This window comes from Oryx dammah, unplaced genomic scaffold (assembly GCF_014754425.2).
Source record: "Oryx dammah isolate SB20612 unplaced genomic scaffold, SCBI_Odam_1.1 HiC_scaffold_1, whole genome shotgun sequence".
Taxonomy (NCBI): Eukaryota; Metazoa; Chordata; class Mammalia; order Artiodactyla; family Bovidae; genus Oryx; species Oryx dammah.
This window is the reverse complement of record NW_024070185.1, coordinates 63812909-63834890: the sequence shown is the minus strand read 5'-3', so window position 1 is coordinate 63834890 and position 21982 is coordinate 63812909. Positions and strand designations below refer to the sequence as shown.

The 21982-nt window shown below is 35.9% G+C and overlaps 1 protein-coding gene across 2 annotated transcripts in view; it reads right to left on the bottom strand.

Moving 5' to 3' along the window:
- STX17 (syntaxin 17) overlaps positions 1–21982 on the bottom strand; it is a 75475-nt gene that overhangs the window by 50845 nt on the left and 2648 nt on the right. For both annotated transcript variants that reach the window (XM_040239003.1, XM_040239010.1), the window contains exon 2: positions 13645–13830. In XM_040239003.1, the coding sequence (XP_040094937.1) occupies positions 13645–13767 (123 nt within the window). In that variant the 5' untranslated portion in view covers positions 13768–13830. The remainder of the gene's footprint in view (positions 1–13644; positions 13831–21982) is intronic.

The following is a 21982-nucleotide window of genomic DNA, read 5'->3' as shown; positions in this document are numbered from 1 at the left end:
AAAACTGAAGATACAGAGATATGCAAGATATTTTTTATTCAATTCCTAAAATTAAAAAGATAGCTGAAATGAAAAATGAAATGGATGAACAGAAGGTTAAGACATGCAAAGAAAAGATTAGTAAATTTAAAAATGTAAAACAGAAACCATCCAAAATGAAACAGAAAAAAAAGATGGCCAATAAATGAATATAGTATCAATAATCAAAGGCCAGTTGAAAGCAACATTGAAAATTGAAAGTAACTGGTACGCAGTTGGACTCCCTGAAGGAGAGAAAAAATATGTGAAAAATTAATGAGATACTGGCTGAGATGGTGGAGTAAGAAGACCCTGAGCTCACCTCCTCCCACAGGTGCACCAAAATTACAACTATTTTCAGAGCAAGTACGGATAAGAACAACTTAAAGACTACCAGAAGAGATTTTCCACAACTAAAGATGTAAAGAAGGAACCATATAGTTTATGGACAAAAGATACAGACTTTCAATCATAAGATATATAAGAGCTAGGGAGATAACATATAACATGATTAAGATAATTACCACTGCTGTATGTTACATACAAAAGTTGTTAAACAGAGAGTAAATCCTAGTCTGTTTTTTTTCTTTTATTTTGTATCTGTATGAGATGATGGACATTCATTATTTCTTTGTGATAATCATTTCATGATGTATGTAAGTCAAATCATTATGTTCTACACCTTAAACAGTTCTGCATGTCAGTTGTATCTCAACAAGAAAGGAAAAAAGAAAAATGAATGGCCAAAGCTTTTCCAAATTTGGTAAAAACTATAAACCCACAGATCCAAGAAACTCAAGGAATACCATAAATAAGAAAATGAAGAAAATTATACTAATGCATATCATAACAAAAGTACTTACAATAAGTGATAGTAAAATCTAAAAAAGAGTAAGAGGAAAAAGGATGTGAAGTACAGAGGAACACAGATAAGAATTATAGAAGACTTCTTGTGAGAAACAGTGCAAACCAGAAATCACTGAAGCAACATCTTGAAAGTACTAAAACAATCTAAAAGTCAACCTAGAATTCTATACCCAGAGAAAATATTTTTTTTCAAGTGAAAGCAAAATAAGATTTTTTTCCAAACACAAAAAAGCAAGCAGAATTCATTATCATCAGCAAAACTGCACTACAAGAAATGTGAAAGGAAGTCCTTCAGGTTGATGAGAAAATGATACCAGACAGAAACCTGGCTCTACAAAAAAGTGAGAGCACTGAAAATGGTAAATTCAGTTCAGTTCAGTTCAGTTGCTCAGTCGTGTCCTACTCTTTGCAACCCCATGAATCACAGCACGCCAGGCCTCCCTGTCCATCACCAACTCCCGGAGTTCACTCAAACTCATGTCAATTATGCCATCCAGCCATCTCATCCTCTGTCGTCCCCTTCTCCTCTTGCCCCCAATTCCCTCCCAGCATCAGAGTCTTTTCCAATGAGTCAACTCTTCACATGAGGTGGCCAAAGTATCGGAGTTTCAGCTTTAGCATTAGTCCTTCCAAAGAACACCCAGGACTGACCTCCTTTAGAATGGACTAGTTGGATCTCCTTGCAGTTCAAGGGACTCTCAAGAGTCTTCTCCAACACCACAGTTCAAAAGCATCAATTCTTCGGTGCTCAGCTTTCTTCACAGTCCAACTCTCACATCCATACATGACCACTGGAAAAACCACAGCCTTGACTAGACGGACGTAAATTATATTACAATAATACTACATAGACTCTGAGAGAAGAAATTGAAGTGTATTGTCATAAAGTTTTTATATGTGAAGTGATATATATATAACACATCACTTGAAGGTAGACTATCCTAAGTTAAAGATGAATATTCTGAACTGTAAAGCAACCATTTAAAAATAAAAACAGAGGTATAATTAATATGCCAATAAAAGAGAAAAAATAGAATCTTAAGAATATGCAATTAATCCAAAAGGGAGTAAAACATGAAAAAAAGGGGAGAAAGAATAGATGGAACAAATAGACAAAAAGAGCAAGATAGCAGATTTAAAGACAACCATTTGATAAACATCTATTCATCATAAAACTTATCAGAAACTTAAAAAAGAAGTTAATATCCTCAACCTCATAGAAACATCTGCAAAAACTCTACAGTTAACATCATGCTTGGTGGTAAAAGATCATTCCCTAATATTGGGAACAAGGTAAGGACTTCTGATCTTGCACTGGAGGCCATAACCAGGACAATAAGGTAAGAAAGGAAGTGAGAGAAGAAAGCAAAGGAGGGAAGGAAGGAAGGGAGGAGGAGAGGGGAAAGAGGAAACAGAAGAGAGAAAAGAAAGAAAAAACCCAAGGCGAAACACACCAAGACACATATTAATCAAATTAACAAAGATCAAACACAAAGAACAACTATTAAAAGCAGCAAGGGAAAAACAACAAATAACACACAAGGGGATTCCCATAAGGATAACAGCTGATCTCTCAATAGAAACTCTTCAGGCCAGGAGGGAATGGCAAGACATACTTAAAGTGATGAAAGAAAATAACCTACAGCCCAGATTACTGTGCCCAGCAAGGATCTCATTCAAATAGGAAGGAGAAATCAAAAGCTTTACAGACAAGCAAAAGCTGAGAGAATTCAGCACCACCAAACCAGCTCTCCAACAAATTCTAAAGGATATTCTCTAGACAGGAAACACAAAAAGGGAGTATAAACCCGAACCCAAAATAATAAAGTAAATGGTAACGGGATCATACTTATCAATAATTACCTTAAACGTAAATGGATTGAATGCCCCAACCAAAAGGCAAAGACTGGCCAAATGGATACAAAAACAAGACCCCTCTATATGCTACTTACAAGAGACCCACCTCAAAACAAGGGACACATACAGACTGAAAGTGAAGGGTTGGAAAAGATATTCCACACAAATAGAGACCAGAAGAAAGCAGGAGTGGCAATACTCATATCCAATAAAATAGACTTTAAAACAAAGGCTGTGAAAAGAGACAAAGAAGGCCACTACATAATGATCAAAGGATCAATCCAAGAAGAAGATATAACAATTATAAATATATATGCACCCAATATAGGAGCACTGCATTATGCAGGACAAATGCTAACAAGTATGAAAGGGGAAATTAACAACAACACAATGATAGTGGGAGACTTTAATACCCCACTCACACCTATGGACAGATCAACTAAACAGAAAATTAACAAGGAAACGCAAACTTTAAATGATACATTAGACCAGTTAGACCTAATTGATATCTATAGGACATTTCACCCCAAAACAATGAATTTCACCTTTTTCTCAAGTGTTCATGGAACCTTCTCCAGGATAGATCACATACTGGGCCATAAATCTAACCTTGATAAATTCAAAAAAATCGAAATCATTCCAAGCATCTTTTCTGACCATAATGCATTAAGATTAGATCTCAATTACAAGAGAAAAACTATTAAAAATTCCAACATATGGAGGCTGAACAACACGCTTCTGAATAACCAACAAATCACAGAAGAAATCAAAAAAGAAATCAAAATACGCATAGAAACTAATGAAAATGAAAACACAACAACCCAAAACCTGTGGGACACTATAAAAGCAGTGCTTAGAGGAAAGTTCATAGCAATACAGGCATACCTCAAGAAACAAGAAAAAAGTCAAATAAATAACCTAACTCTACACCTAAAGCAACTAGAAAAGGAAGAATTGGAGAACCCCAGAGTTAGCAGAAGGAAAGAAATTTTAAAAATTAGGGCAGAAATAAATGCAAAAGAAACAAAAGAGACCATAGCAAAAATCAACAAAGCCAAAAGCTAGTTCTTTGAAAGGATAAATAAAATTGACAGACCATTAGCCAGACTCATCAAGAAGCAAAGAGAGAAAAATCAAATCAATAAAATTAGAAATGAAAATGGAGAGATCACAACAGACAATATAGAAATACAAAGGATCATAAGAGACTGCTCTCAGCAATTATATGCCAATAAAATGGACAACCTGGAAGAAATGGACAAATTCTTAGAAAAGTACAATTTTCCAAAACTGAACCAGGGAGAAATAGAAAATCTTAACAGACCCATCACAAGCACGGAAATTGAAACTGTAATCAGAAATCTTCCAGCAAACAAAAGCCCAGGTCCAGATGGCTTCACAGCTGAATTCTACCAAAAATTTAGAGAAGAGTTAACACCTATCCTACTCAAACTCTTCCAGAAAATTGCAGAGGAAGGTAAACTTCCAAACTCATTCTATGAGGCCACCATCACCCTAATACCAAAACCTGACAAAGATACTACAAAAAAAGAAAACTACAGGCCAATATCACTGATGAACATAGATGCAAAAATCCTCAACAAAATTCTAACAATCAGAATCCAACAACACATTAAAAAGATCATACACCATGACCAAGTGGGCTTTATCCCAGGGATGCAAGGATTCTTCAATATCCGCAAATCAATCAATGTAACTCACCACATTAACAAATTGAAAAATAAAAGCCATATGATTATCTCAATAGATGCAGAGAAGGCCTTTGACAAAATTCAACATCCATTTATAATACAAACTCTCCAGAAAGCAGGAATAGAAGGAACATACTTCAACATAATAAAAGCTATATATGACAAACCCACAGCAAACATTATCCTCAATGGTGAAAAATTGAAAGCATTTCCCCTAAAGTCAGGAATAAGACAAGGGTGCCCACTTTCACCACTACTATTCAACATAGTTCTGGAAGTTTTAGCCACAGCAATCAGAGCAGAAAAAGAAATAAAAGGAATCCAGACTGGAAAAGAAGAAGTAAAACTCTCACTGTTTGCAGATGACATGATCCTCTACATAGAAAACCCTAAAGACTCTACCAAAAAATTACTAGAGCTAATTAATGAATATAGTAAAGTTGCAGGAAATAAAATCAACACACAGAAATCCCTTGCATTCCTATACACTAATAATGAGAAAGTAGAAAAAGAAATTAAGGAAACAATTCCATTCACCATTGCAACAAAAACAACACTTAGGAATATATCTACCTAAAGAAACTAAAGACCTATATATAGAAAACTATAAAACACTGATGAAAGAAATCAAAGAGGATGCTAATAGATGGAGAAATATACCATGTTCATGGATCAGAAGAATCAATATAGTGAAAATGAATATACTACCCAAAGCAATTTACAAATTCAATGCAATCCCTATCAGCTACCAGTGATTTTTTCACAGAACTAGAACAAATAATTTCAAGATTTGTATGGAAATACAAAAAACCTCGAATAGCCAAAGCAATCTTGAGAAAGAAGAATGGAACTGGAGGAATCAACTTGCCTGACTTCAGGCTCTACTACAAAGCCAGCCATCAAGACAGTATGGTATTGGCACAAAGACAGAAATATAGATCAATGGAACAAAATAGAAAGCCCAGAGATAAATCCACACACCTATGGACACCTTATCTTTGACAAAGGAGGCAAGAATATACAATGGAGTAAAGACAATCTCTTTAACAAGTGGTGCTGGGAAAACTGGTCAACCACTTGTAAAAGAATGAAACTAGAACACTTTCTAACACCGCACACAAAGATAAACTCAAAATGGATTAAAGATCTAAATGTAAGATCAGAAACTATAAAACTCCTAGAGGAGAACATAGGCAAAACACTCCGACATAAACCACAGCAGGATCCTCTATGATCCACCTCCCAGAATTCTGGAAATAAAAGCAAAAATGAACAAATGGGACCTAATTAAAATTAAAAGCTTCTGCACAACAAAGGAAAATATAAGCAAAGTGAAAAGACAGCCTTCCGAATGGGAGAAAATAATAGCAAATGAAGCAACTGACAAACAACTAATCTCAAAAATATACAAGCAACTCCTGCAGCTCAATTCCAGAAAAATAAACAACCCAATCAAAAAATGGGCCAAAGGACTAAATAGACATTTCTCCAAAGAAGACATACGGATGGCTAAAAAACACATGAAAAGATGCTCAACATCACTCATTATTAGAGAAATGCAAATCAAAACCACAATGAGGTACCACTTCACACCAGTCAGAATGGCTGCGATCCAAAAATCTGCAAGCAATAAATGCTGGAGAGGGTGTGGAGAGAAGGGAACCCTCCTACACTGTTGGTGGAAATGCAAACTAGTACAGCCACTATGGAGAACAGTGTGGAGATTCCCTAAAAAATTGCAAATAGAACTGCCTTATGACCCAGCAATCCCACTGCTGGGCATACACACTGAGGATACCAGAACAGAAAGAGACACATGTACCCCAATGTTCATCGCAGCACTGTTTATAATAGCCAGGACATGGAAACAACCTAGAGGTCCATCAGCAGATGAATGGATAAGAAAGCTTTGGTACATATACACAATGGAGTATTACTCAGCCATTAAAAAGAATACATTTGAATCAGTTCTGATGAGATGGATGAAACTGGAGCCAATTATACACAGTGAAGTAAGCCAGAAAGAAAAACACCAATACAGTATACTAACACATATATATGGAATTTAGAAAGATGGCAATGATGACCCTGTATGCGAGACAGCAAAAAAGACACAGATGTGTATAGCGGACTTTTGGACTCAGAGGGAGAGGGAGACGGGGAGATGATTTGGGAGAATGGCATTGAAACATGTATAATATCATGTAAGAATCAAATCGCCAGTCTATGTCCGATGCAGGATACGGCATGCTTGGGGCTGGTACACGGGGATGACCCAGAGAGATGTTGTGGGGAGTGGGGTGGGAGGGGGGTTCATGTTTGGGAACACATGTACACCCGTGGTGGATTCATGTCAATGTATGCCAAAACCAATACAGAATTGTAAAGTAAATAAATAAATAAATAATAAATAAAGTTGAAAAAAAAAAAAGAAGTAGGCAGGCAAAGATTAGAAAGGAAAAAATAAAACAGTCTGTCATCATAACTGTCTACATAGAAAATATCAAAGACTCGATTCAAAGAGACGGAAAAGGAATGATGGGCAGATTACCTGTCAAGAGATTTTATAAAACAGTTTGCCTTTGCCAAGGGCTTCTCTTTAGGGCTTCTCTCTAAAAAGTTTTTAAATATAGCAACTTTGGAAGGAAATATTTTCTAGATGCTATTGGATATACACTTTTCACAGAGTGGGCAGAAGGATTTGTCTCAGCACTATTTGCTCTTACGTGGCTTCCAGGCCATTAAGCTTTGCCCCAGTATTTCAAGGTGGGTGGAACTCAGAATGACATCCCCAGTGTGATTCAGATTCCGGTTTTTTCCTCTGCTGGATACTGCAGAGGTATTCTAATAAATACCTTTAACTGCTATGAATAAACTGGACCAAGAAAGAGGAAAAACCACAGAAAAAAATCATAGATATTGTTTTTCAGTCATTTCAGGAAGATGTTTTGTCTCACCACATGCATTCATGTTGTTCTTCATGTGTCTTATGGCCTCATGGTATACCAGTGGAACAGGCACAAGCAGAGAATCCAACATTCACAGAAACAGCCTTTCCCCTAGACTTTCCCAAAAGAGACCAAAGCACATTCTCATCCTGGTGAGAAAAAGCCGTGTCCACCATTCTCATCCTGTTGAACACCTTGTCTCTTTTTGCCCTCTCTTCTAGCTTATCATTTTGGATAACCCTGATTATGAACCCACACCACCATGTGATGAATGCTTCTGCACAGGAGTTTTCTGGCTTCCTGACATTAATCCCTTTGTGCTCTTTGGCAGTGACACCAGGTCTCTCAGTTTTGCTTTGCCTGCTGGGCAAGGAGAACAAATATTCCAAAAGTAGTACCCAGGCTAAGAGTTCTCTCTAGAATGCCTCACCATTTACTTAAACAACTTTATATATTTGTAGGCTCACATTTTATGTCATTTCATCCTCCAGAATATTTTGATTCAAAATTGAAGAACAATGATAATAATCCCGCCTCATACTGCATAGAGTATAAAAACATAAAAGCTAATCATAATTATTAAAAATGATTTTCCAAAATTATATAAGGTTTTCACTATGTGCTCAGTCACTCAGTCATATCTGACCCTTTGCAACCTCATGGACTGTAGCCTGTCAAGCTCCTCTGTCCATGGGGATTCTCCAGGTAAGAATACTAAAGTGGGTAGCCGTTCCCTCCTCCAGGGATCTTCCCAACCCAGGGATCGAACCCAGGTCTCCCACATTGCAGAAGGATTCTTTACCATCTGAGCCACCAGGGAAGCCCAAGTTATTTATTATAGGTTTGGGAAATTTTATGATGATATAACACAGAGAATGTTCAGGATTTAGGAGTTTAGGGTATAAAAGCACTTTAAATCTTATGCTGACACTTAAAAGATTTATTTAAATTTACAGGCACAGTAGGAAAAAAAGATGCTTCAGTTGGAGAGAAAGAGACCAAGAAATACTATGGAGCTGTAAAATTATATGTGGTATCCAAAGGACTGACGTAAGATCAATGTGTTTGTCGTATAATGTATGAAGGGAAGATGATGAGAAAGAAGCAGAGAAAGTAGATGAAAGCTTCTTTTGCTGGATATAAAAGGATATCTCAACGATCTGAATGATCAGAATCCCTTATAGGGAAGATGATGGCTTTATGGAGGATTAACCAGGTAGGATGAGAGTACTGTAGATGATGAAAAGTTTAAGTATTCAATTCAAATAAATTATTAAACTCAATAAAAAAGAAAAAAATCAAAGACTCAAAAAGTAAAGCTACATAATATTAACAGATAGTCCAATGAGCATAAGCCATAAAATTAGGATTACTCATGTAATGATGATAAATAATATCCACTCTACAGTGAGGTTAAAAGTAATTCACCTTACTGTGTCTACCATATATGAAAAATATAAAACTCAAACACAAAAGATCTCAGGAATGTTGTGACTCTCCTAATGATTATAAACAATTAACTGACAGCACCAATGTTGAGTACCTGAAAACAATAACGTACTTGTTAAGTAACTCATTTCTAAGTATCAACTTTGCATTCAGGGATTCTTTATATAATATCGCAATCCTCAGAATAACACTATGAGAAAGATTTTAATGTTACCTTTACAACTCTCTAGAGATCAATCATGGGCATCTGCAGATTGCCCATGAATGGTTAAAATGGTGGTGAACCTGAAGGTCTACTGCACAGTGCTGTGTGGGGATGGTGTATTTGTATCTGACCCAGGTTGGAGTCAACCAGGTAATGTTCCACAGGATGTAACTAAGTTGAGATTTGAACAAAAAAACAAAGTTTGAAAGGTGAGCAAATGGAGTGGATACTGCTAATAAATGTAGGAAAGTCACAGTATTCAATTCTATTTTTTCCATTTTCCTTCTTCACTGGAAAATGAGCATAAAAATAGAACAGTCCATAATAGACAAGACTAAGAGGAAAACAAAAACAAAAAAAGAGTGAGAACAAACTTAAATCATGCTATATTTCAGGCACAACATTAGAAGATTAATATATTTAGCAGCATGGTGATTTCAAGAAAGTAATTTAACCACTCCAAGTCTGCTTCCCCACCTGAAAAAGGAAGACAGTAATAAGGCTAACCTATCGGGATGTTGTGAGATTAAATATGATAAATACAAAAACTCTATATAGCATTCAACAGATAAACACAACAGCTACTGTCTTTACTGTTATTATTATTATTTGCTCACATGTCAAGTAAGTTGTAGAAGAGATTAGTGTCTTGGATGAAGACTGAATAGATGAAACCTTATGTCTCACAACAAAATTCTAAGAAAAAGAAAATAACTCAGACTCTATGTTTGCTACACAATGTTAAACCTAAATTAGGTTTAATTATTAAAGGCTGTCATTCCAAATACCTGCAGAGGAGAAAAGGCTTTAAATGATTTAATGTGTGTTAGGCGGGGGGGATTACAAGAAATAACCCCCTAAAAATTTAGTTAAGTTGGGACCACTGACAAACATTTCTAAAATGCACTGTTTTTACAAAATGTCATTTTTTTGTATTGTCGATTTGCACAGTGATGCTAGATAGATAAGTTAAAGTTATGCTATAACTTGATGCGATTAGGATGCTTTTGGTTGCAAGTAACAGAAAGCTCAAAGTTTAAAGAAATGGCTTTACTAATAAAGATATTTATTACCTCACATAAATAGCACCCTCAAAGTGGGATGATAAATTCAAGGGTAGTTTAGTTCAGAAGCTTACAAGGTTGTCAAGCACCCAAGTTCTGTCTGCTTTATTACCTTCAACAAAGAGTTTTCATTCTCATACTTATCCCCTCCTGGCTATAGTTACATATACAACAGGGGGACATAAGACCAGCAGAACTGCTTCCTCCCGTGTACATCTTTATACAGTAGAAAAGTCTTCTCCAGAAGTTCCATATCCCAAACATGTTTTCCCTCAAGTCTCATTAGTCAGATATGTCTATTTTTCATTGCTAACCAAACACTGACAAGCATGAAATTACCACCATTAGACCCATTATCATCACCAGCTGTGCTGAGGCTTTCCTATCCTATAACACAGGAGAAAGCAAACTGAATCAGGAGTCCAGCAGAAAAAAACTATGAGGGGGGAAATGTGATTGTAAGATTGAAACAAACATTCTCATACTAAAAAGAGAAATGGGAATAGTTTTTGTTGTAATCACAAGTTAAAAAAACAAGTAAATGAAACCAAATCAAAAGTAACAAATCAACAAGACTGATTATATCTGATTTTGTACCATATAGTTCAGGCTTCATACTGCCTAAATAGGCCATACCACTCATTTTCACACCTAATTATATGTTGTCTCATCATATCTGAATATTTCCTATCTTATTTCTTTAACTGGAGGGTAAACTTCTTACAGATTAGAGACCTAATTTTTTACATAACTTTCAATGCTAAAAATATAAGAAACAGCAAACACCAGCACTTATGAAAAGCCAACATATATTTATATCCTGTAATAATTTCCCTTCTCATTAAACCTGGCAGATAGAAGAAATATTCATCTCTGCCCTTTTTCAAAATTTAACCAAAATGACAGTAAAGAACTTTAAAAGGGATCAACCCCCAAGAATAATGATAATACAACAGGAGATATTAACTGACGAGAAACTTTAACATTTTGGAAGCTGGAAAGAGAATGGATATGTTGCAGCTGACTTAGTAGAGCAGAGAAAGTTGAAACCCAGGGTTACAGAAGGGGTGGAAAGTGGGAGAGAAAGGCAGTGAGAAGTAAGCCAAAGGAACAGCATTACTCCAGAAAGACTCAGTTAACTAGAGGTATGACAACCAGGTAATCAGGAGGATGTGTATGGTGAGGCATGCAACACAGTAAGTTTTCCCCCAAAATTCTATAAAATGAAACAAAGAAAATTATGTTCAAAGCTTATTATGTTGTTGTTCCTATTAACTATGCTTAAGTCTATTTTTTGTTAGATAACAAAGCTGAAATGCTAACACTTCAAATTTCAGGATTACATTCTAATCAAGTCTATCATGTGTAATAAAACATAATACTGAAGGACCTATGGAATATAGTCCCAGGTGTCCACAGCACACTACTCTCATTGTTTTCAGATGTTGTACAATCACTCTACTAAGGCTTACCTTCAATTTCCCTTCAGCCTGACTTTCTTCTTTTAAATTCATATTGGATGACTGATGGCTAACATAATAAATATTTTATCTTTCTACACCCTTCTCTCAAGAAGACTATCTCTTTTTGAAAATGAGGCACTGTTAGACACCTGGACTCTAAATTTAGTTCTTAACTCTATTGTCCACAGTAAAGGCAGTGGCTTTTTAATGTTTTTACATTGCCATAAAGTATCTACTAAAATATGCTATTCAAACTTATACAGTTTTAAAAAATCACCATTAAAACTAAACTAGAAGTCCTATAGATAGAATGATCAAGATTATGGACTAAAACATAGCTCAGTGTAAGTCTAACTGCTTAGCTTCAGACATCACCTATACAGTAAATTATTCTGATACCATCTAAAAGTTTCTCAAAAAGTAAAATTTTCAGAAAATGCTAGAGGAAAAATTGTTCTGGCAGAAAAAGATCTATATAACTCTAGAATAATTTTTTTTCTGAAGTCTGGCACAGCAAATTAAATCAGTAACAGACCTGTTTCTATCCCCACCCACCCTTCTCCCAGGGTTCTGGCCTTTCCATCGATTATCGGGTGGTACATGTGGCTAGGATCTGAGGGTAATGAGAGCAGGCATTTTGTTTGTGTAGAATAAATACAAGAAAGGGGCAATTTGCCAAAGGGAAAAATGTCAAAGGCAAAATAGGACAATGAAAGAAAGAGTCTTAATAGAGCACAGTCCACTTATTTCTTCCTTTCAGAATCAATTCACTTGCCAAATTCTTATCTTGTTAACCGAACACTTCCAACATAAGCTCAGGACTTTGAAACACACCTTATCAAACCTCCCACCCAGATATGATTGATCAAAAGTAAACAACTCCATTTCCATATTGTTACAGTGCTAAAAGAACATGCCTTCCTTATTAATTAAAGCATGAAATCTTTATTTCTGCTCATGACAAGAATAACCAGTTTACCAGACAACTCCATCATCCTTAAAAGTCATAATACTTATCATGGAGAAAGAAGAAAGAAACTAAAAGATTATGAAATGTTAATCTTGAATTCTATTCATATTTGCATTGAAATTTTCACCTTATTTTTCTTGGAACTTCCTTTCTAAACTTTTACAGAAGACTTAAGTACTAGAAAGACAGTTGGTATCCATGAAATAAAAAGCTGGCACTCTTCTTACTTGTATAAGGTACACAGTTGAGGGTGATACATACTGTTTATACTGAAAGGCTTAACGACCACTTCCGCCTCCCACCCACTCCCAGCCAAAAAACATTTAATGGAGGACCTCACAACTTAACATTTATACTGGGGGAAGTTCTCCTGAGAGATCAAATACCACTGATTTGTCCCACAGCAAATAAGACAACACAACCTGCCAAATCCATGCTCAGTACACAGTAAACTTCATGTTCCCATAAATGCCACAACCATTCCATCAGACCCTAGCTGGGCCAGGTTCTATGCAACCTCCACCATAGTCCCTGACGCTAGTTCTTCCCCCTACCTATCTTGTAAGCTGACCTCTAGCTAATATTTGGGCTTTGGGGTTTCCTCAAAGGGAAGCCATGAAGCTGGGAAATTCTCTCATATCAAACAATGATTTACCTCTTTAATCCAAAAGCACTTGAAGAGGACAGGAGTTACTGATGAACACACCCTCACAGTTAAGAAAACTTGCCACTGGGTGAATGAAATTAAGGCAAGCCCTTTAGTGGAAATCCATCACCTTCATATTATAGTCAACTATCAAACAAATTCTAATTATTAACTGCTAATTCATCACTATGTACAACTAAAAAGGCATAGATTCTGTTCTTATATCTTTTCATTAAAAAAGAAATAATATGAGAGGAGTATTTGTAGGACAGAAAAAATGAACAATGTTGTTAAATCAACAAGAGCTACATGTTTTAGCAAAGTCTCTTACCTGGGATTTTCAATGTAGGTGAAATGCACAACAAATATAAATCAGAATATGTAACTGTTTCTTTAGTAGAATAAGAAAAAACTGGAAAAAAAGAAAGAAAATGAAAAAACTCACCTTCTCAATATTTATCTGGTGCTTTCTTAACCTCTCCAGATCTGTTGGAATTACTATCTTAGTAAATTTCTGGATAGCTGGTTCAAGACGCCGTAATTTCACTTTTTCTTCATCTTCAGACATCCTAAAAAAATGTTGTGTCTCTCCTACTTGCAACAATTATCCTCTCCACTCATGTAGAAAAACCTAAAAGGGAAATATTTAAGAGTTTTAAAAATTAACTTCCATTATTTTTAAAAACCAACAATTAGGTAATTTTATAAGATATTCTGAACACATACTCAACTTGATGCTGAACCTGAGTGACTTGTTAACACACTTAAAAATGTTTTTAAATTTATTTATATTAATTAGAGGATACTTACTTTACAATATTGTGATGGCCTCTGCCATACATCAACATGACTCAGCCATAGGCATACATGTGTTCCCCTCCCTCCTGAACCCCCTTCCCACCCCATCCTTCCTACAAGTCAGGTATATTCACTTTAAAATGTTTAGAGATTAGGAAATAGAGAATAAAACAAAATCAATGATCATCTCACTTACAGTTAGCTACTCTTTCCATTTTTCCTCCCTACCATCCCCCTATTTTTTCCATTTGATGTATGTCTTTCCAGGTCTTTTTAATATAACATATGCATATACTTAAATAACTTTTTTCAGAATACCAGAAGCATACTGTTCAAGTCTTCATCACCCAATGTATCTTTGACAGTGAATAATGTTTTCTAAACAGGTGTCAACTTGCAAAACTGGAAGAAAAAATTTTATTCTTAACATTTCTGCTGTATCAAACTCTTTTTCCAATATATATCTAATTATACTTAAAATATAAAATGCAACACTTCTCATTGATGTTCTTTAAATTGCCTCTTCCCTTTCTTACAGAGTAATTAGCATTGTCTATAATCAATACAAGTAACTAGTGACAGAGATGGAATAAGAACCCAGTATTCCTGAGAGTACAATCAAAAGCTCTTTCTAATCCACCAGTAGTTTCTCTACCAGTGTTGCAGAGAGTCTAGGGTTATGTCTTTGGGGTCAGAGTAGGTGATGATAAAAGCTGTCAAGTGGGCAGGCTCCAGGACCCCATACCTGCTTCAGCTTCAGAAAATTTTGTTTCATTGATTTCATAAATTTGAACTTATTTGATTTTATGTAAATAAAGATTCTCCACTGCCTAAGTAAGCTTGAAAACCACTCTTGTACATCATGTTTTCATGCTATCTAATTAGCCACAACCTCTCCCATATTAAAAATAAATAAGTTGACTATGTTAATCTCATTGTATGATGGTATCCTAGACTGGGGTGCACAGAGATAAGGGTTCAGGACTTTGAGGAGTCACTGAATCTTTACAAAAAACTTAGGACTTTTTAATTATTTGAGAAGATAGAGTCAATTGCTTTCATGAAATTATCAAAACATTCTATCACTCCACAAACATTAAAAACTATTACATTAAATACTGTTTCTCTCTTTGAAGTGTTGGTTATACAAATTATCTTATCCACCAGAAACTTGGTCTTTACATTTGATCTAAGCTTGAAAACAGAAAAGGAAAATCTCCAGCCACCACAAATAGAGTCTAACAGCTACAGTGGTTACTGGACATTAGAGTGCACAGGAAAATTCACTGTCAAAAGAGTTGGTCAACAGACCCAACAAAATGGGAAAATTCATAGCTCAGGGTCTAGAGATAATAATCTAAAAATGAAATTAAAATTGGTACATTTTAAAATAAAAATATAAAGAAACAGAATTTTTTTTAAAATTAGATATTATGAAACACTAACAGGCCAATCTGAAAATAAACCAAGTAAAAATTCTATAAATAAAAACCTCCAAAGGTGGGCTAAACAGTCAATTTTGTAGCTGAAAAGAGAACTACTGGCTGTAAGCTATCAGTCAGAACAAAGGAAAAAGGAAAAAGAAGATAAGCAACATAAAGGATAAAATGAGAAGCTCAATAACAAGTAGGAGTCACATTCCAGTAGTCATGTATGCATGTGAGAGTTGGATTATAAAGAAAGCTGAGTGCCAAAGAATTGATGCTTTTGAACTGTGGTGTTGGAGAACACTCTTGAGAGTCCCTTGGCCTGCAAGGAGATCCAACCAGTCCATCATAAAGGAAATCAGTCCTGAATATTCACTGGAAGGACTGATGCTGAAGCTGAAACCCCAATACTTTGACCACTTGATGTGAAGAACCGACTCACTGGAAAAGACCCTGATGCTGGGAAAGACTGAAGGCTGGAGGAGAAGGGGATGACAGAGAAGGAGATGGTTGGATGGCATCAGTGACTCAATGGACATGAGTCTGAGTAGGCTCCAGGACTTGGTGATGGACAGGGAAGCCTGGCATACGGCAGTCCATGGGGTCAGAAAGTCAGACACGACTGAGCAACTGAACTGAACTGAAAAGGCACTATTCAAAGAGCATATGCTAAGAATTAAGATGTAAAATTTCAAATTTGAAAATGCATATAAGCACCAAGCAGCATTAAAAAACACAAATTTACCAAAATACACAGATGGGAAATTTCAGAACATTAAGGAAAAAGAAAAACTACTTTAAAAAGCAAAGCAGATATAAAAGACAAACTAAAACAACAAAAGCAGCAAATTTTTCATCAAAGCAACAAAGCAAAAGACAGAAATATCTTCAAAGTGGTGATGTGATACATATCCAGATTATTATTTAGAAGTGAGAGTAAAATAATCATTTTCAGACCTACAAAGACCGAGTTTATTACAAAGCCCTTTATTAAAAGAACTACTAAAAGGCATGATTTAACAATAAAGAAAATAAACCCAAAGGAAAAGAGTGGCAAGGAGCAAAAAAATATAATAAAGTATACTGTTACTGGGTGAACAAAGTAAGGTATGAATAAAAGAACAAATACAAGATTTATTTTGAACAACCTGATTAAATAAAAATGCTTCCATGTAATTATTTTTCTATAATGTTTTTTATAGCAGCATAGTATCACATTATATAGATGTTCGATGATTTAATCACCTAATGGTGGCTATTTAGGATGTTTCCAATTTTCCCCTATTATAAACTACACCACAGTGTAATTACCCTCCTTGCACATAAGTCCACGCAACCATCTATGATTATTTCTTTAAAATAAATACCTGGAAGTAGAATTAACAAGTAGACACATTTTTTAAGGCTTTTAATATTAGAAGTCCCAAAAAATGTTGTGCCTATTTACATTCCCACTAGCAACATATCTGGAGAAGGACATATCAAAGTGTCCATTTATCTGGGTTAAAGACTTAAATGAAAGACCTGAAGCCATAAAGCTCCTAGAAGAAAATACAGACAGTACACCCTTTGACACTGGTCTCAGCAACGTTTTTAGATCTTTCTCCTCAGGAAAGGGCAACAAAAGGAAACAAACAAATAGGAGTACATCAAACTAAAAAGCTTTCTCAGTGAAGGAGCCCATCAACAAAACAAAAAGGTAACCTACTAAATGAGAAAAGATATTTGCAAATAATGTATCGGATAAGGCATTAATATACAAAACATACAAAGTGAAAGTGAAGTTGCTCAGTTGTGTCTGAGTCTTTGCAACCCCATGGACTGTAGCCTAACAGGCTCCTCTGTCCATGGAATTTTAATTCACACAACTCAATATCAAAAAATAATCCAATTAAAAAATTGGTAGAGGACCTAAATAGACATGTTTTTCCTAGGACACATGAAAAGATTGTCACTATCACTAATCATCAGGGAAAAGTTAGTCAAAACCACTTCACACCTGTCAAAACGACTATCATCTAAAAAGACAAGAAATAATGCTGGCTGCTGGCAAGGATGTGGGAAAAAGGGAACCCTTATGCACTGTGGTGGGAATATAAATTGGTGCAACCACTATAGAAAACAGCATGGAAGTTACTAAAAAAATTAAAAATAGAACTGTCATATGATTTAGCAATTCTAATTCTGGGTGTTTATCTGAAGAAAATGAAAACAGTAATTGAAAAGATATATGCACCCCTATGTTCATAGAGCATTATTCACATCAGCAAGATATAGAAGCAACCATTAAGTGTTTGAAGATAAATGAATGGCTAAAGAAGATGTGATACACACACACACACACAATGGACTATTACTCAGCCACAAAAAAGAATGAAATCTTGCCACTCTCAACAATATGGATGAACCTAGTGGGTATTCTGTTAAGTGAAATAAGTCAGAGAAAGATCAATATCATATGACTTCACAAATACCTGAAATTTTAAAAGAAAAACAGAACAGAAACAGATCCATAGATACAGAGAACAGACTGGTGGTCACCAGAAAGAAGGCAGTGTGGTGGGTGAAATGGGTGAAATTTCCAGTTATAAAGTCATAGGGATGAAGGTACAGCACAGAGAATTTGGTCAATAATACTGTAATGACCTTGCAGGATGACAGATGGTTACTAGACTTATCATGATGTTAAATTCATAATGGATACAACTGTTCAATCATTATGTTGTATACCAGAAACAAATACAGTATTTTATGTCAACTATACTTCCATTTTGCCTTTTCTGTTACTTGATACTGCTGGAATCAAGATTGCTGGGAGAAATACCAATAACCTCAGATATGCAGATGACACCACCCTTATGGCAGAAAGTGAAGAGGAGCTAAAAAGCCTCTTCATGAAAGTGAAAGAGGAGAGTGAAAAAGTTGGCTTAAAGCTCAACATTCAGAAAACGAAGATCATGGCATCTGGTACTCATCACTTCATGAGAAATAGAAGGGGAAACAGTGGAAACAGTGTCAGAATTTATTTTGGGGGGCTCCAAAATCACTGCAGATGGTGACTGCAGCCATGAAATTAAAAGACTCTTACTCCTTGGAAGAAAAGTTAGGACCAACCTAGACAGCATATTAAAAAGCACAGACATTACTTTGCCAACAAAGGTCTGTCTAGTCAAGGCTATGGTTTTTCCAGTGGTCATGTATGCATGTAAGAGTTGGACTATGAAGAAAGCTGAGCACCGAAGAATTGATGCTTTTGAACTGTGGTGTTGGAGAAAACTCTTTAGAGTCCCTTGAACTGCAAGGAGATCCAACCAGTCCATCCTAAAGAAGATCACTCCTGGGTGTTCACTGGAAGGACTGATGCTGAAGCTGAAATTCCAATACTTTGGCCACCTCATGGCAAGAGTTGACTCATTGGAAAAGACTGATGCTGGGAGGGACTGGAGGCAGGAGGAGAAGGGGACGACAGAGGATGAGATGGCTGGATGGCATCACTGACTCGATGGACATGAGTTTGAGTGAACTCCAGGAGTTGGTGATGGACAGGGAGGTCGGGTGTGCTGCGATTCATGGGGTCGCAAAGAGTCAGACATGACTGAGTGACTGAACTGAACTGAAACTTCAATTTAAAAAAATGTTAAATGTCCATTTATCCATACTCCAACCATTATCTCATATTATCATTCTTCTTAGACATACAACTGGTGACAAAAAATGGTGTCTCCTTATTTATTTTGCATTCTTTAAGTTACTAATAAGATTGATTTATTATGTATTTGCATGTATTCTTTCATCAACTGCCTGCTTGTGCTATAGGGAATGTCTTTCTCTTATTATATATAACACATAATAGTCTCACAAATTATCTGTTACTTGTCTAACATCATTTCCTAGTTTATCATATTGCCTCTTGCATTTTCTTCCACTATGCAGATTATTTAAGAAGCTATCTTTATATATACTATTATTCCTATCAAAATGGTTTTGAAAGTACCTGTTATTCAAACTGGTATTCCAATGCTAAAGGAACTAAAACATCCCTTCACATGTCTCTTCTACACTACTTCTAATCCTATCACTCCAGTCAAACAGCACAATATGCGTAGCATATTTCAAGTGTCTTATTTGGCCTTCCTTTAGTCTCTTTCCCTTCTCCAATTTTCCCCCATAGATTATCACCAATTAATATATCTAAAACACCAAAGGCAACATGCTCCTTCTTTGGACAAACACTTCCAAGAGTTTCCTATTATCTGAGCAAGAAAATACAATGTTCACAAGTAATCCACTCATGCTATTGAAATATCACCCAATCTCTACTTTTGGCTTTGCAAGGTTCTCCCTCTGTCTAGTCACACTTTTACAGCCCATCTGTCTCTCAACTGTATGTAGCATTTGAGATACAACTCAAATGATTCTTCTTTCTCTTCCATTAATCAGTTTCAGTATACTTGACAAACCCCAATTATTGACTATTTGGCTTATCTTCACTGTTCCCCTATGCTATGATGACAGCTTTCTTTTTTGAACTCAAAAAGTGTTATTTCCAGGTCAGAGTACATGACTTTGCCCCTTAGCATTTTGTGCTGAAGGAAAAACCTGCTGCCTCATAAGGGCCACCTTTCAGGGCAGAAGTTCTGGCCCAAGAGACTTTTCCATCTCCTGGTTTCCTTCTAGAGAGTGCTTCTTTCTTCTCTCTACCATTCCCATTTCCATAAAAGTATAATAAAATTTCCATATAAAACTAAGAAGAGACCATAACATTCAAACAACTGTATAAGGTATAGTGTTACTGCAACAAAATTGTCCAACAGTTACTCTGATGACAAAGTAGCTCAAATAACATTTATAAGCTATTACGGGAAGGTCTTAATTCAATACAAAATGTGGCTTAAGAGTGTGACTAAATAACAAGTTGAAAATATTTTCTGCATGTCTTGATTTTTCAGTCAAAAAACTGGGAAATATTTCTGGTATAATTCAAACACAGGATACAAAATATATTTACATTAACATCACAAATATTTAAAATATGCTTACAAAAAAGCTAGTGGGAACACAAAAATGACTAATTTCCCAAACTTCAGCACAGTTTTATTACTTTTGACTTTTTTTCCAAGTGTAATGGGATATGTGGGGGAACAGAATTGTATCATGACAATGATGGTCAATACACAATTAAAATACATTTATCAAAACTTACAGAACTGTATACCACAAAAGGTGAAATTCTGTACATTAAAAAACAAAAACAAAATGTGGGGGAACCCACAATGAAATACAAACTATAAAAAATAAACTGTATTACAAATGAACATAACCACACTGAAAGCAGTGGTGGCAGAAAATAACTAATACAGATGACTTTGGAAAACAGATGCTGGACACTGGTGTCTAGATGTGAGATACGGGGCTTCCCAGGTGGTGCTAGCAGTAAAGAATCTGCCTGCCAACACAGAAGATGTAAGAGACGCAGGTTCGGTACCTGGGTCAAGATCCCTGGAGGAGGGCGTGGCAGCCCACTCTGGTATTTTTGCCTGTAGAATCCCATGGACAGAGGAGCCTGGTGGGCTACAGTCCATAGGGTCACAAAGAGCTGGACACGAGTGAAGTGACTTAGCATAGCACAGCACAAACTGGATAACACAAGGTTAAAGAAAACAACAACAAAAAAAACTACACACAACTCTACTGTTCTCTAGTTAGTAAATTTGTTTCTCATAGGACTATGGGTTAGGAATTCTGAACTAACAATACATTATGTGTATTACTAGGATTGAACAAATAAAAAAAATATTTTGTAGAACACAAAAGCCAGATTTCTCACTGTTGAAGAGAGAAGTTACAAATAAGGGGCAAGACTGTAATGAACAATGTGGTATTTTTCTAAAAATAGAAGTATCAGAATAAACTCCAGTTTAAAAACAAACGTGTATATATATAATTACATGTGTATATATACATACACATATAAACATAAAAATAAAATATAAATATTTGTAGACGCATGGGTATATATGTGTGTGTATATATATATATATATATATATATACATACCACAACTGGCTTCCCTGGTGGCTCAGAGGTTAAAGCGTCTGCCTGCAATGCTGGAGACCTGGGTTCGATCCCTGGGTTGGGAAGATCCCCTGGAGAAGGAAATGGCAACCCACTCCAGTATTCTTGCCTGGAGAATCCCATGGACGGAGGAGCCTGGCGGGCTACAGTCCACAGGGTCACAAAGAGTCGGACACGACTGAGCGACTTCACTTTCACTTTCTTTCATATATATATATGCCTGTATCTCCATGACATATACAGATATACAGTTGACCTTTGAACAATATGGATTTGAATTGCAAGGGTCTACCCACAGGGAAATTTTTTCAAAAAATACTACATGATCTACAGTTACTTGAATCTGCAGATACAAAAAGTCAACTATGGTACCTCAGTGATTTTGGTATCTGCTGCAGGTCCTGGCGGAGAAGGCAATGGCAACCCACTCCAGTACTCTTGCCTGGAAAATCTCATGGATGGAGGAGCCTGGTAGGCTGCAAT